Source organism: Spea bombifrons, chromosome 5, assembly GCF_027358695.1.
Source record: "Spea bombifrons isolate aSpeBom1 chromosome 5, aSpeBom1.2.pri, whole genome shotgun sequence".
NCBI classification, from domain to species: Eukaryota; Metazoa; Chordata; class Amphibia; order Anura; family Pelobatidae; genus Spea; species Spea bombifrons.
The window spans coordinates 24,423,773-24,441,518 of record NC_071091.1 but is presented as its reverse complement, the minus strand read 5'-3'; the positions used below and the strand labels follow the sequence as shown (position 1 = coordinate 24,441,518).

Genomic DNA, 17,746 nt, shown 5'->3' with positions numbered 1-17,746 from the left:
TCTACTTCATAAAAAAGGAAAAAGACAAAAAAGATCACAAATATAACATTACATTTTTTTTTTTCAATTTATAGTAAACCGCGCAACAGGCAGTAGTGGCACTTGACCTGTGTTTAGCCTGTTCTAGAATGAAGAATGGTCTGTTGGCCTTCAGTTGTAAATTAACGTGGCCAGCTCTACAGACATTCTTCCCAAAACTTCCATGCCATGAGGTAGATGCGGAGAGTTTTGGAATATAGTGAAATAAAGTCAAGATTTACCTTGTTCTTCAACAGCATTTCTGTAATCAAATACTTAGTCATGTACCAGGTATTACTGAAGTGGACTCCCTAGAAGTGGGATAAGGGGGCTGACATTCTAAGTCTTTTAGAGAAAACCCCAAAACTTAACAACGGGTTCTTATAGAATATTATGAACTCGATTTCTGATACACAAGCCAACAGAGCACATACAGAGGGAGTGATCAAAATGCACAGCGGGTGTCCATGGGACATCTTTTTTTTTTTTGTGCGTGAAGAACCTTAGTGTCTAGCATGTGCAGTTAGTAAATGGAGCGAGTAGTAAAGCTGAAGCTTGGATCCTGTATGAGCCTCACGATGTCCCATTTAACACACACCTCTAATTAATCCATCAATGGTCCTTTCCATATCTTTGGATCTGCAGCCCCTGGCTATACGGCCCCAGAATGTAAGCGTGAACGTGGAGCTTAGACCTCCGAGTATAAATTGCACCTACGTTAAAAAAAACACTATTGACTGGGAAGAGTTTAATTTCTGTTTGGCAGAGGATCCCAGTGCTTAGCCTGTGTAAACAGTTTGTACTTAATGTGTATCCTCTAGAAGCTAAAAGAATAAAGTCATTAATTATATTAGTGTCTCGCGTTTGGGTTCAGCCATTAGACATGCTTCATTTTCTGCCTCTTTCTTCAAAATCTCATTATCCTCTGTGGATTGTTTAGAATATTATAAATATAACCCTCAAATGATAAAAACTAACACTGGATCGCCTTGCTTTTATGGTCACTTTTCCAGTAATAAACATTTTTCTGAGAACCTTCGGTATTGATTCTTCTCGTATTGCTAAGACTCTTAGATCGCAAGCTGTTCAGTCAATAAATCAAGTGTTGCTTCTAGCTGTGAGCAAAATATTTCATAATCAAAACCATTTGTTACGGCTGATTTTACTGACCGCAGTATTTTAGTTTGAAAAAGTATGTTTGTTCGAAGAAAAAAAAAACAAAATCAGTATTCCTCCAAGACATATTTTTCACATTAGTGTTTTTGACTCGTGTTAAGCGTGCGTTCCTTTGACAGATTTCAGAGAGTTAAGACACCGCTGCGCGAGGCTTCTCCGTGGAAAATGAATATGTGACAGGGACGGCGCATTTATAAATGTCATCAAGCTGGAACATGTTCAACTTCTGGCTCAGAAACTTGATCTAAACATCAAAATTTATGGCATTTGGACCTTTTAATAAATTGGAAGACAAGATATTGAGCCGCAAACGTTGTGCAACTTAAATACAGAATCCGGTGAATGTCTGTTCCTGAGAAACAGCAGAAATAGTTTGACACATGGGAAAAAAAACCAAAGAGCGTCAGACAAGATTAACAAACTTACAACAGGGATTTTATACAAAATGCTATGCTTTACCGAGAGAAACACAGAATCATCCGGCCCATCCAGTCTACTCATTTTTCCTGATGTAGAGACTCCGACCTTAATCGGTCCTTTGTTTGCCTGAGATTCAGGATAGCTTTAAGTCTATCCCATGCTATTTATATTCTATCACTATATCAGCCTCTACCACCTCTGATTGGAGACTGTTCCATTTATCTACCACCCTCTCAGTAAAGTAAAACTTCCTATATTGAATGTAAGCCTTTGACCCTGCAGTTTTAGATTATGACTTCTTGATCTAACGTTTCTCCTACTTTGAAATAAACCTCCCTCCTGTACTCTGTTAAATCCCTTTTAAGTATTTAAATATTTCACATCACCCGCTCTCTCTCTCTCAAACATATCGAGGGCCATTACCATTAAACATCTTGTGGGACTGACCCAAAGATCTGGTTATCAAGAGTGGAAGAACAAGCAAAAAAAAAAAAAAAAAAAAAAAAGAATCTTTGCAGCGGGTGAATTCACCCCATTTCTAAAGTCATGTATCCCAGCGTACCGTATGTGCGAAAACCTCTTCAGCACGGCACAGCAACTAGAGAACGTCTGGCAGAACTTTTCGCACCTTCAGCCGTGTCCCAAGAGGTCGTCCTTACACCAGCTTGCAAATGCTTATAAGACAAGCTATACCGTGGATCACCTTGTGGTGGTCAATAGAAGCCACCTTCTGCATTCTACTAGGTATGGGAACCAGGAGATGCAGGCAAACAAAAGCATCTCCTGCAAGCAGCGCTGGGTTAATTGAGTCGTGAGCCTTCAGCCGTAAATTGTGCGGCAGCAAGCAATTCCCTCATATTCTTGTTTTGTTTTTTTTTTGATGTCACAAACACAAGACAGGTGGGCATTATATAAAGAAAGAAGGTGGGTGATGGGTGTATCAAAGTGACCCGGAGCTTTAACTCCATCAGCCCCATGTTAATTCATTCATCGCTGTCGGCAAGCCAAGGAGCTGGGGGTGGGGATCTGATAATTCCCTCCGTGCTATTGCAAAGGAAAGCAAATAAAACAGCACACTTAGTTATCATACACACAGATGAGTGGAGATGGCGTAAAATTGCATGTAAAGGTTATTTCTATTTATAAAATACAAAGATTCCAAATCAACGTATCGTAACATCTGCATGATTTAATAGGACGTGTTAGAATTAGCATTCTGCACAGACACAGCGCTGCACAGTTATGTTCTCTTTCCTACCTATGATGAAGAATAACTATAAATGTAATACAAAAGTAATGACAGGTATAGCCTACAAAAGAGGGGGGGTATTCATTGGATAAAGAGAATATTACAGAGATACGATTTAAAAGGGACAGTAATACTTATAAATCTAAAATGTATATAAAAATATAAATCATTACCAAGGGGTTAATTTCATAGCAAGCCACCCATGAAAGTTTATAAATTGATAAAAAGAAATTCAAACATTTCACTGAATAGTAATCTTAGGTTTAGAAAGTCAAAAATAACGGAAAGTAAACCAAAATGTTTATTTTCCTAAAGTCTCAGGAAAACAATAGTATAAATTGTTTCTTTATCCTTTATTCGAAAGGGATCTATGTTATTCGCAAAGTGTAATAAATACAGTAAATAAATTAAATATAAACACAATAGTAATTTCCAATAGCTGATCATTTGATTGGAATTTTTGGCTAATCCTTAGTTCCTGTCTGCACCCTTTGTTTGCTGTGTTTAGGGGCATTTCTAAGCTTATACACAATTACTCACACTAATTATATTATATATATATATATATATATATATATATAATCCGAACCACAAAAGAACACAATAGAATAACACATTTCACAATTTAGGTCAGTACTTTAAAAAGGTCAAAAGGGTTAATTCTGACGAGCAAACCTAATTCCTTCATTAAGGGACATAGTGTACATTCTAAAAATCTCACACAGTTCTTTTTCCTCCCTTGTGTCCATATTAACTCCAACGCGACTTTCCTGACTGCCGGATCGAATATTTTTCGTTTATTGAGCACAGTGTAATACTCTATATTTGAGTTCCCCAAACTGAAATTGTGTCCTTTCACATCTAGTAAGTCACAAGAGGACATGGCAGCTCAAGACGACAATCTTTCTAGTTCACAGAAAGAATGGAGACAAGCTGGCATATGATGGACTAAGGGTATATTTTAACCCTTTTTTATTCATTGTACTCAGACATGGAGATACAAATCCTACACTTTACACAGTGGCGAGATTTCTTTAAAGGGGAAATCTTACTTTTTTTGTTTTGTTATTACCGGTACTAGTAATTTACTAAAATTTACCATAGCTTAAGGATGCTAAAGTTCACCACATCCTACACATTTCTGACATAATTCATATGCAAAACACGTATTGTACTACACACTATATAGAACCCAAACCCAATACACAACCCTCCTCCTAACATTTCTTGTGTCCCAATTGGAACAACCGTGTTGGGCAGTATGGTGCGACGCAGATAGGTGCTTGGCCAGTGGGGCTTCTTGCCCAAGGAGCCTCCTAGAGACACTCAACTTCGGAGCATGGGAGGAGACCACATGGAAGCAGCAATGGAGCCCTGCATTCACTTTATAGATATCTGGGCTGGTCGGGGGGGGGGATCAGAGGATCCCCCATCTGGTCCATGATCGCCACGCAATGACCTGCAAAAGCTGGCTCAAAAATATTTGGAAACCACAAGCATTGGCAAATATCTTAACAATATTTGTCACATTCCCTTCCCTTGGAAACCTAAAATGAGTAAACTGCTTAAAGTAGAAATTATGCATGTTGGCCCCTAATTTTATTCTGGAGTGTGTGTGTATATTACTGTATATCCATTACACACGCACACACACATATTTATCACACCCATAGTAAAAAGAAAAAAAAAATCCATCTGTCAATTAAGTGACTTATTTCCAGGATTGGATTTGCCATTTTTCTGGAAGATTACCAAGCACAACATTGCTTCCATATGGTTATTGCTGGTCCAAAGTTAATTTTTTACCAGCCTGCCATTAAAATACCAGCTAGGTAGCATCCCCATCTGCAATGTTCATTACAAAGCAACATATAGGCAATTCTCACCTTAGCTATTAAAATTACAGAGCAGGACTATAGATAGCATTGTAATTAGTGGCAATACATTTCTATATACAAAACAATACCACGGCATCAACATAACAGTGTAAGGACCACACTAGTGTCAATCAAAATCTGTCTGCTCAAATATTTACCCAAGCAGAGATATGCTTTCATTTATGCCCAAGCCACATCGGTAGAAGGTCATCAGACAACACATTTAAGAGTTAAAACATACACAACGTTAGATTTGCATAGAGTGCAAAAAATATCCGTTTTGCTTTAACTTAAAGAACCAATTTAGTAAGCTCCAGGAAGGTTTTAAAAGGACAGTTTTCTGTCCCTGACTGCCCCTGTAAGGAAGAATGCATATTAAAGTACGTGCGTATATTTACACGCCGTACCTTTATTACTGAATACATGGAACATGAGCTCAACGTACAGTAATACGCAGGAACACAGCATGCCGTACAGACCAAGATTTTCAAGGACATCCAAAAGATCTCATGCTTAATATGGAAGAGACATTGGAATTAGACAGAGACTTTGTTTTAAAAAGACTTAAAGGGACAGCTTATTGCCCCTACTATAGAAGTACTACTACACCCCTACTATAGAAGTACTACTACACCCCTACTATAGAAGTACTATTACACCCCTACTATAGAAGTACTACTACACCTCTACTATAGAAGAACCTATATTAAAGTACTCACAAAATAGTAAAGAAAATCACTTAACCGACTACAGAATCCCCCCATTCTTTTGCAAAATGGACCAAGCGGAAATTTAAAGGGGCCGCATAGCTCTCATATATATTAAAGTGCATATGATGCCTGGAGACCCTTTAATCCGTTTCTGGCCTTCAGACACCTTTAGAACGACCGCCACCAATACCCGGATATCACCCCAGGATATTCTGCACAGAAAAATGTACACAACTAGGGACTCAAATGAAACAGTTACATTTGACACAAATCTGACTTTTGCAAGAAGCATTCTTCCCACAAATCTGCGTTGACCCCCTTTAATAAGCCTAAAGCAGCTGTTCCATCTACTCTGTTGAATATAACAGTTTTGTAACTAAATACAGCCTTAGAAACGCCATTCCTAGCGGCATTAATTGTCCTTCCTAGAAATATTTCTTTAATCATGTAAAAATTTTGCCTCATTCATATTTTTCCCGGGAGCACTTAATTGTCATGTAAAAGCAGGCACCGGTAGGATGCTGCCATAGAAACTGAAGAAGCTTCTTAAAAACGTCAGTGTTTTTTTATGTGATTAAACCTTTAAAACGTAAATAATGAAACAACTGAGGTTCATTAGCTTGACATAACAGAACGCAACAGAAGGTTCATAAATATATTTTTATTTACATTATGTAGTGTGAGATTAGTTCAAATTATCTTAGAGTTAAACGTAATATATGGAGTTCCTTCAAACTACAGCCTGAATATATTATTCATTATTATCTTTTATTTAGATCGCGCCAAAAGTTTACGGCAGCGATTCCCACATAGATTCAAGGGGTATAAGAAACTGGAACTGACCGACTAAGACAACCAGATAGGTTCGCTAAAGAGCGCAAGCTTACAATCTAGAGGTCCTATATATCACATTCTATAGGGGATCAAAACACAAGGCGTATAAACACATACACGTAACTATACCAAAGGGCTACTAAATGTAACATACATTGTAGGCAGAAAACAACATCCATAAAGCTATAAAAAAAAGTGTATGTCCCTGGAGAAAGCCCTAGTTCTTTTCCCATGCATTATTGTGTGTAATTTCAAAATATTCTCCCTGGCCCGTTATTGGTGAGAAGTCGTTTGTTATTGGAAGTCGATCATTGCTCGTAAACTACGCGTTAGGTGAAGAGCGTACAGGTTTTATATGCACTTCTTCACTACTAGTCAGAGCCAGAAAAGGGTTAGAAGATCTGCCTACAGCACGTAGTCTGTGGAAACACCAGCCTCAAAGACTCAGTTCCTCTGGTGAGATCCGGTGCACTGCGAGTTCACACCCATCCTATATGTAGTAATGACAAATACCACATTCAGTCAACGCAACTTTCACAAACAACAGAAGAATGGAGGGGAGGGACAGAAGGAACCATGACATGAGCTGCAGCTCCAATGTTATACTCAAAAAGCCACCTTGACAAACGCCCGCTGCTGTAGTGTGATCCAGAGGAATACTGCACCAGAGGGCACAACGGGCTGATACTTAATGTCCCTCCAGCTTGGCTCCACCAAAGCAAATTAAAAAGCAGTGAATGTCTTTGCTGGATGTAGAGAACTTGCTGCCAGAGTCATCTACATTTAGCATACGATCACAATTCAGGAAAAATGGCCTATGAAGTATGCATTTAACCCATGTTATCACACCACCCGGGGTAACAGTATGGGGGAGCGTAAGTCAAGAAGAGAGGATTAAGTCAAGGATAAGCAGGCTCTCCAAGACGAACATAGCTTTGCCTGCCAGGGCATGATAGGAGTTGAAGTCCACTGGAGCTAGAAAGAAAAGGTTGGCTATCACTGATATGGAACATTACCAGTGATTATTATGTACATCTGTGTAATTTATAAATAAATTATATAATATAATATAATATATATATATATATATATATATATATATATATATATATATATATATATATATGCACATCTTTTCATGTTCCCTAACGCTCATAAAAGAGACGCAAAAAAGCAAGGTTTGTTGTTGGACTCAATGGACTGTATTACATGGTTAAAGGATCAGGATTAAGCCAGCTGGCCTCACCTTGATAATGCTGCTTCTGCGGGGAAGACCTGGTTTGCCTCCTTTGTCAATGCTTGGACTTTCAGGCTGAGCAGTCCCACCGTCCTCTTTGGCCTCTACGTTGACACAGTCTCCATTGGACACACCATTTGTGCTCGTACTGCCCTTGTTGTACTTGTCTCCATTGCCATCTTCTCTCTCGTCAGTCGTCTTCAAAGCCATTTTGTCATGAGTAGAATCCAATGGCGAGGATATACTACCACTTCCCTCACCAACACTTCCACCTCCCCCTCCTGGCTCTGCCATGGGGCTGACAGCAGAAGTCTTCACAGCAAGTGGCTTTACTTCTGCCCTTTCCTCTGCACAGCCTCCAATGCCAAGATCAGGACACACACCAATATGACAGCAGCCTGTGCCGTCTCATATGCTGGCAACAGAAAGACACCTGCAGTAAGAGGAAAATAGAATTCACTTACACAATGCTTTTACAAAAGAGCCGATATGCTGATAAGACTGCGTTAGGGTTTACATGCACTATGATCGAGACACAGTATATATTTTTTTGCACAGGTGCAAAATCAACGTGAGAACCTATGCAGGTTAAAAGAACGGGCAACAATGCATGGCTTTTCTACAATGCTTTGCACATGGCAGACAAAAGAGTTAAAGAATAATCTGACACATACACACACAGCGTACCGTGTCAGCTGAGCAGGGAGGCTGTGTGAGAATGTGTGTGCTGTGTCCAGCTGTTCCTGCAGTGTGCCTCCTCTTATCACCTCATCCTTCTCTTTAGTGGATCCCAGCTGTCTCTGCGCCTGCACATACACACACACACACACACACATGCAGAAGCACATGCACACTAAGCTCTCCTGAGAAGGAGGAAGCAGCAGCCAAACACAGAAGCCCCAGGGCTCATCCTCTACTACCCAGCCTGGGAACACACGCACACGTACATACATACATACATACATACATACACACACACACACACACACACACACACACTCTACACAAAGCCTCTGTGTGCTGCTCACCTCCCTCCACTTGATAAGCTGCACATACACAGCCAGGCGACTCCCCTCCGCTGTCACTCACTTTCCTGTGACAGCTGTGTCTTTGTGTGTTGCTATAATGTAAAGGAGCCATCCGCTGGTTAAAGCAGCCTAGGTGTCACTTTGTAACTGAACCCACTGTCCCTGCATACATGTATTTATTCAGTACACACAGCAAGCACATATATGTCATGTTTGTCACAGCGGTCCTGCACTAGATGTCATACAGAGGGACAAATCGTGTGTGTATGTGCGGGATCTGGCATGTTCTTAATGGAGAGGAAGCAAAGCGTGTGAATCCCCAACCCTGTGTATCTGTACGAACACACAGCACAGATGTGATGAGAAAGCACAGGCAGCTTTGTGCATGCGTGAAATATATGTGTAAGGGTGTGTGCATGCTATTTCCGTCCTGGCACACTGCATGTACCGATAACCCCGCATCATGTGCAGTTGTATGTCTGCTCTGAGACATGCAGTGGTGTGTCTGGAGATAAATCTATCAATCTGTGCTCTTAGTATGTGCAGTTACATAGTTGTGCTGCGTGGTCTGTACACGCTAGCGTACATACCAAACTGTCATACATGTGTCCTACCCTTGCCAGCGCTGAGCAGAGTGATACTTACCCCCCGATCTCCCAGCACTCCAGAGCGGAGGAGCAGCAGCCGCCGCTAACACCGGCACCCAAGCAGCTTCTGCACTGCCGGGGGGAAACCACAACACCCGTGGGGGGTGGGGTTTTCCCTGCCAATCAAGTTCCAAACCCGCGGCTTATTGGCCTCTCAGCCAACCCGTGAGCGAGCTTCCCAGCGATAGGCCACGCCCACCTGTCAGCAGTGCGCCACGCCCACCTGCGGCCCCGGGGCTCTGGCGGAGATGCTGAGAGCTCCTTCCTGGAAGCGCGAGCTCGCGTGTCATGTATTGGCTGTCGCTACCTGTGTGACAACTCGGTCACATCTGTCAGGATCACACCGCCGGCTCCTGCCCCCTCACAGCTCGGGCAAACCAGGGGAAGCCCCTAGAAAATTCCCAGTTCGCGTTTATACTCCCTGAAGGGCTGTGTGTCATCGGCGCCTCAGCCTTAGCCGTCTGCCTCAATAGAGACCTTAAATGATAAAGCGCACAAGCCAGTCGTTTCCACAGAAGATTCCTTATCCACATATAGATAGATAGATAGATAGATTTGTCCACAACTCCTGACATCTCTATGATGGCAACTCCACCATCCAACCAACTGCCTTGGTGTCACACTTCATTCTGCTCTCTCCTTCATCCCTCACATCCAGTCCCTCACCAAATCCTGCCGCTGTCACCTGAAACACATCTCCTGAATCCGACCATTCCTCACATCAGAAACAACCAAAATACTAAACCACTCCCTTGTGATATCCCACCTGGATCATTGCAACTCCCTAACTGATCTCCCCCTCTCACATCTTCCACGCTGCAATCCATCCTCCACACTGCAGCTAGATTCATCTTTCCCTGCCGCCGCTCCTCATCTGGTGCTCCGCTGTGCCAATCGCTCCATTGGCTCCCCATACTCTCCAGAATAAAATTACAACTCCTGGCCTACAGAGCACCTAACAACTCTTCACCCCCTATATCTCCACCCTCCTATCCAAGCCGCCCAGCCTGCAGCCGCAAACCGCCGGCCGCGGTCAGAGTTGGACTGGCCCACCAGGATACTGGGAAATTTCCCGGTGGGCCGGGCGACCGACAGACCGACATTCAAAACAGCTGCTGAGCGGCAGCGAGCGGGATTGAAAGCCGCCTCCTCCAGCCGCCGGCACCTAATGAAATTAAAGGGGCTGGCATGCACGCACCGGGCCACCAAATGGCCGTTCCTCAGCACTTCGTCCCACGTCTTAAAAGGGGTGGGACCAAGAGCTGAGGCACAGCCATTGCTCACCGCTGTGCGTGCACGCCGGCCCCTTTAATTTAATGAATGGCCTCCACCCGCTGCCCTCACCAGGGTGTCAGAAGCAGTGGTATGTCGGGGGGGAGTGTTTTGTGGGAGGCGTAAGACTTTTCTGGAGGCAGAGTGCCCCATGATATGCCTTTTAACCCCCTTTATGCCACTCTGCCTCCAGAAATGCCTTTTAACCCCCTATATGCCACTCTGCCTCTAGAAATGCCTTTTAACCCCCTATATGCCACTCTGCCTCCAGAAAGGCCTTATACCTCCCTATGTGCCACCCTGTCCCATGATATGCCTTTTAACCCCCTATATGCCAGAGTGGCATATATATGGGTATAAGTCATTTTCGGAGGCAGAGTGGCATGTAGGGGGGCATAAGGCATTTCTTGCAAGATGTGCCCAGGACTGCCCACTAACATCAGCGGGTGGTCCTGTGATGTCAGAGGGGGACCACTCGCTGATGCTTGTTTTGCCAACCCAAAGCTGTATGAGATGCTCCATCATGATCCTGTTAAGTATCACTGGTTGTTAGCCTAACCACATTGAGTTAACTATAAGTGTTGCCGGTTACCGAAGATTCTTTGTGTTGTGTGTCTTTGTATACGTTTTGCCGCCGCCGTGTTTAGAGAATAAGCTCATGTGCCTTCTCTGTGCGCCTGTTTGAGGGCACATTTTTTTCTTTTCAACTGGTTTATCACCTGCACCCTGATCTAAATGCCCCCCCCCATATTTATCACAGCGACAGACATGCAACACCACCATATGTTTTCTCAGTTCCTTTTTTTTAAATAAAAAAAATCGGAAAGAGTTACTTTAAGTATGCAACATTTCTGGAGGATAAAGGTTAGAGTGGAACAAGCCAAAAGGAAATTGTTTGGTTGCTATGGTGATTGCACCACATTTTTCATGGCGCACAGTAATACTTATTTATACATAACTCCCATAGTGTTTGATATAGGTAGTTATAATTGGTACCGATAAACAAAACATTGAGAAATACTGGTAAACAACAAACAAACAAGTTATCAAAAATCTAAAGCACATTAACAACATAATCAGAGCTGTGGTTCCAGGATCACTTACGTCAGGCGAATCCTAGGATTACACTTATAAATCAGTGCATTGGCCAAGTTATCCATGAGATCATTTTTCCGTACCTCATAAAAATAGGTGGTAGGAAAATGCATTTATATATCTTATTCACGGCTCAGGTCGAGGTCCAATTATGGCTCCTAGGATTAAATTTAATATGACAGTATGTTAAAGCAGAATACAGTAATAAAAATAGTACGCGATAAATCTAAACCATAGACAGCTAACAGTGCTTGTATTGCCAACTCAAAGCTGTACGAGATGCTCCATGGTGATCCTGTTTGTTAGAAGGTTAAAACCATGGCCTAACCATATTGAGTTAACTGTAAGTGTTGCAGGTTACTGAAGGGTTAAAGCCATGCAACCAGGGTGAGGATAATTCCTCCTCTGCTAGCAGTTAATCTGTTAATTGTCAGGCTAAAGAAGATGATTTTTTGTTTTTTACAATTTTCTTTCTGGTTGAGCAAACCTGGTGTCCAATCTCCTTCTCAGCCGAGATGGTGGCACAAGTCAAGTTGACGGATAATATTATCATTGAAAGAAGGGACAAGGAGTTTGGGGTCCTCCCCACATATGGGGGGCCGAGCAATTAGCTGTGATAGTGGGCTAACTTACTTGTTTTAAGATGGGCATTTGTTTCCTTTAAGGATTATTACGTTCCTGCTTGAATGATTTGCGTACCTAGAAATTTCCCAGCCCTGGACCCTAGAGCTCCTCCTGCTCCCCACAGGAGGCTGTGGCCTTATTAAGAGACAGGGTTGCCCCCAATAGACTTAAAATTGGTTCTGGGCATGGAGTGGGTATGGTCAGCCACCCTCTGTACCTGGAAATTTAGAAGCGATCTGACTACCCAGTAACCACCACTGAATTCTCGAGCCTCCAGGTAAAATCTGGAGACTTCCCAAGTATGATAATATAGTTCTTTGGAGGACTCTGCATTGGCTTCAGCATTGCATTGTTCTTGATCTGTTCCACATGACTGCGCCAAGCTGAAGCTTTTTTCCAAAGCCTAGTTGAAAAATGATCATACCTCGAACAAACTGACATTTTAAAAGGTAACACTTTCGTTTGGAGGTGGGGTTAGAGATTGCCTATGGTCATGTCTTTATAATAAATAATACACTTAGCTTCTTTTGCAATGCACATCTTTACAGCTCACACAACCTATGTGGTCTAATTGTCAAGATATGATGTCATATCCTGGTTCTCCATTACCTTGAAAACCTTCAAATTACAGAAAAACTGCAGTGTCTTTTAAAACAGGGGTAAGCTTATTCAGCACATACAAGATGGCAAAATAAGCATTTCAGTCGCATTGTTTGAAGAAGAAAAAATAGGTGGATCAGCACCTTTAAGATCTTACAGCTATTTCTGCATTATTTTTGTAATACGAGTTTAGTGTTAGGTTGGTAGGTAGATTTGACACCTGTAGGGTGTTTGGGGGAGTTTAGTGTTAAGGCGAAAAATAATATTTTATGCTAGGTGATTTATATAGGTTTAAAAAGAAGCCCTGACTGTATAGTTTGTGTGGGTACACTAAAATGAAACTTGAGAAAATGCATGCCAGAAAAGATCAGGTCTTTGGTGTTTGTGGCTGCTATATACTTGTCCATTGAGGGATTAATGGACAGAATATACCAGCTGCTCCAACAAGTGCACCACCAAATCCCCATGAACTGAATCTTCTTATGGGCCTTTTGTTACCAGTTCAATACACATTTCATCTTAATTATTACTGCAGCACACCCTGCTAAACCCATTTCCCCCCAATTTCCCAAATAGCAAAGGCACATGACACGTGTTTTATTGATGAACAGGTAATTATATAGTAGAAAAATAGCAAAAAAATAATATAATGGCAGTTCCACACGTGGCCACAAGGGGCATACGAAATGCAGTCCTGTCATACCTTTATTAACCCTGCCTGGATCCATTTTATGTTTCTAGTAAATGTTTTCTATGCAGCCTATTTTACACGTGTGTGTTGAACAAAACTGGCTAATTTTTTTCTTTTACTGAAAATTTTTATGAGCTTCCTCTATCTCTTTTTTTTTCTTTCTGTATTAAAGAGAAAAAAATAGATACATTGGAACTTAATTTTGCTTCCATAGTTTTTCACAAAGTGATTTCAGTCAGTACAGTTTAAATAGATACAGATAACGGTAAAATAATTGGGAAGGATATCCTGTTAACACATACAGGAAACAGGTCAGAGATCAGTGTGGAATGCAAACAATGTCATGGTATACAGTAGAAAATATATACAAGGGAGTATTGTGTGTTATATAAACAATTCACATTGACATAGGAACGGTACAGGAAATAAAAGTTTGTGGTCAGGGGCTGCATTTAGCATTTTGAAGTAGCATGCAAGGTAAAGGGGGGAATAATTATGTTCATAAAAATGTACATTTAAAAGGGACGGTTTAATGTCCCCGACGCCCCTACTATAGAAGAATGCATATTAAAGTACTCGGAGAGAGCATTCAAGTGTAGAGGATGGCTGGAGTGTCCCTTTACATTTTGCAGCATTCTGTTTGCCATTGTCTCCAGTTTTGATTTGGTTATTTATAATGATATAGAAATGGATATAAAAATAACAAGGAGAGATATTCTGGTTCATGTTGTTCCTGTTCTCACCAAGTGAACTGTGATGTGAAGCGAAATATGTTTCTTTTCTTCGTCTTTATTTTTTTTCTCCCTCTTCGTCTTTTTTTTTCTCCCTCTTCGTCTTCTTTTTTCTCCCAGACAGGTGCCTGAGTTCTGGTTCTTGAAGGTCAAATACCTCAATCATTTTCATGTATCATTTACTTTAATGTTCCAGTGTTCACTTCAGTGAGAAAGCTCATTGTTTAATGAGCTGGCAGTGGGTGATCAGGGGACATAACCATGAACTTTATGGCTGGATACAGAGGGAGAAGGGATAGTATTTTTCAAAAACAACAAATACTTATATACATATTTACTGCAGTTTATACGCAAATAATTCTGCATTTTATTGCTGTGTAGTCCGGTTATAAAGGCATATCTATTATAAAGCCAACTATATATTTTTTTGTCCATTCTGACCAGTACTTTTGCATATTGGGGTGTAGAAACTCTAACACTAGACAATATTTCTAATTAAGCCCAGAAATGATCTTCTAGAACAAAATGGGACCAGGCCACTGAATAAAGGTTGACATACAGCCTCGTCAGCTTACGTTCTCTGCTGCTTCTCTGACGTCCTATGGCGATGACGTCAGATACATGTCTTGTCAGGATGTCACCGTGTTTACTGTTTCTTTATTATATGTGTATATGGATTTGTTTCTTATAACAGTAAACATTACTCATCCTCGTGAATACTGGGATGCTCTGATGACCTGTAACAACATGCACAATACAGACATAAGACGGGAAGGAGATTTTACATGGTCAAGCTCAGGGGCGGGCAGGGATGATGAAGCGCTCTGGGTAACATGCTCTGGGACTTTACCAGGTATGTTGGCAACAAATCTTCATGTTAAAGGAACAGTCCCATACCCCCAGCACAGTCCCATATTTTCAGATACTTTCCTGCTTTTGTGCACAGTGGGGATCCCACCTGAGTGACCCACCAAGATGCTTTTGCAGCACAGACCTCAATCACAGCTCCAATATGTCCTCCTTTCAATGTACTGAAGCAGAGAGACAATATATGATGATATACTGTATATATTATAAAGTTTGGCTGTAATAGATGGCTGGGCAGGTAAATTATGTAAATAGTTTTTTACAGATGAGAATGATGGAATGGGACCTCAGTTGGGAAAAAAGACTGAATCATTTGAAATATGTGAGTTTATCGAGGCGGAGGTTTTACTTCAGTTGTCTAAGGTAAAGACAAATAAGTCGATGGGGCCTGATGGGATACACCCCAAGTTATTAAAAGAGCTTGGGGGTGTACTAGCAAAACCGTTAACTGATATATTTAACGAATCATTGGTAACGGGAGTTGTCCCTGGGGATTGGAAAGTAGCGAATGTTGTGCCTATACACAAAAAAGGCAGTAGGGAGGAGTCGGGCAACTACAGGCCAGTTAGTCTTACATCTGTAGTGGGAAAATTAATGGAAACAATGTTAAAGGAAAGGATTGTTGAACATCTGAAGTCACATGGCTTTCAAGATCAAAAACAACATGGGTTTTCCTCAGGAAGATCTTGCCAAACAAATCTTATTGATTTTTTTGATTGGGTGACTAAAGTAATTGATCAAGGTGGTGCAGTAGACATTGCGTATCTGGATTTCAGTAAGGCCTTTGACTCTGTCCCACATAGGAGACTTATAAATAAACTGCAATCTCTGGGTTTAGATCCCAATGTTGTTGAATGGATTAAGGAGTGGCTGAGTGACAGAAAACAGAGGGTTGTAGTCAATGGCGTATATTCAGAACAAGGTCTTGTTACCAGTGGGATACCTCAGGGATCTGTACTTGGACCCATTCTCTTTAATATTTTCATTAGTGATATTGCAGATGGTGTTGATGGAAAGGTATGTTTATTTGCCGACGACACAAAAATTTGCAACAGGGTTGATGTTCCTGGAGGAAGAAGCCAAATGGCAAACGATCTAGGTAAGCTGGAAAAATGGTCAGAGCTGTGGCAATTGGCATTTAACGTGGATAAATGCAAAGTAATGCACCTGGGGCATAAAAACCCAAGGGCAGAGTATAGACTATTTGGTACTGTCCTAACCTCAACGTGTGAGGAAAGGGATTTAGGGGTAATTATTTCTGAGGATTTAAAGGTAGGTAGACAATGCAGTAGAGCAGCAGGTAATGCTAGCAGAATGCTTGGTTGTATAGCGAGAGGTATTAGCAGTAGGAAGAGGGAAGTGCTCATGCCGCTGTACAGATCACTGGTGAGACCTCACTTGGAGTATTGTGTACAGTACTGGAGACCATATCTCCAGAAGGATATAGATATGTTGGAGAAAGTGCAGAGAAGGGCTACTAAAATGGTTTATGGATTACAAAATAAACCTTACCAGGACAGGTTAAAGGATCTTAACCTATATAGCCTGGAAAAAAGACGGGACAGGGGGGATATGATAGAAACATTTAAATACTTAAAGGGAATCAACAAAGTAAAGGAAGAAAGTTTATTTAAAAGAAGAAATAAAACCGCAACAAGAGGACACAAGCATAAACTAGAGGGGCAAAGGTTTAATGGTAACATCAGAAAATATTACTTTACGGAAAGGGTAGTGGACGCATGGAATAGCCTCCCAGTGGAAGTGGTAGATGTTAATACAGTGAGGTCATTTAAGCAAGCATGGGATAGGCATAATGCCAAGCTAGATATAGGATAAGGGCAAGTACTAAAGGAGAGTACTCAGAGGTTGGGCAGACTGGATGGGCCTTCTGGCTCTTATCTGCCGTCACTTTCTATGTTTCTATGTTTCTATGTTTCTAGTCCTGCCCTGTCTCTTTCCATGCCCCTGATCCCACAAAAGGGCACCAAAAATAATGGGGGGGGGTATAATTTTTTGACTGCTCCAAACGTAGTAAAATTGAACCTTCCTATCTTCCCTGTGTCCTATATGCTTTACATCTAATCTCCTTTAGTAGAACATCTTATAGTTGACATGGTGTCATAAGTTACAAGGCTGATAACAGTTGTTCCTCAACAAGACAGCATTTAACCCTCTCCTTATCTGAAGGAATTTGCTTACCGAGTCACTACTGCGCTCGCTCTTATATCTGTGCCCCATGCTGTCTTGACTTGCTTGTTAACAACAGACAGAATTAGCTTCGTGTTTATATAAAAACATGCTGCCTTACAAGCTGTGAGAATTAATGACAATTTGATGTCTCAACACCAGTTTTTGAATAGATCATTAAATAACTTATGTTGCAGGAGAAATGTAAATATATATATAGTGTGTTTGGGTTTTTGGGGGATTTATATAGTGATATTCAAGAACAGTGCAGCATAGTTACATAGTTACCAAAGAAACAGCAGTCTGAATATTTTGTGTAGCTGGGTTTCCCAGAAAGATGTTACGTGTCCAAAGAACCCCACGTCCTTATCAGCTATTCCCTTGGTAGATAATAAATAAGATAAATAGATAATAAATAAGGAATATTTACTCCTGCTGCCAATTGTTAACTTGAAGATATTTATTTGAAAATGACTTAAATCC

At 41.2% G+C, this 17,746-nt stretch overlaps 1 protein-coding gene across 1 annotated transcript in view; it reads right to left on the bottom strand.

Moving 5' to 3' along the window:
• PLCL2 (phospholipase C like 2) overlaps positions 1-9,213 on the bottom strand; it is an 81,190-nt gene extending 71,977 nt beyond the window's left edge. The window contains exons 1-2 of the mRNA XM_053468452.1: positions 9,195-9,213; positions 7,531-7,954 (exon numbers count right to left, since the gene is read on the bottom strand). Of these exons, the coding sequence (XP_053324427.1) occupies positions 7,531-7,815 (285 nt within the window). The 5' untranslated portion in view covers positions 7,816-7,954; positions 9,195-9,213. The remainder of the gene's footprint in view (positions 1-7,530; positions 7,955-9,194) is intronic.
• Between the last annotated feature and the right edge of the window lie 8,533 nt (positions 9,214-17,746).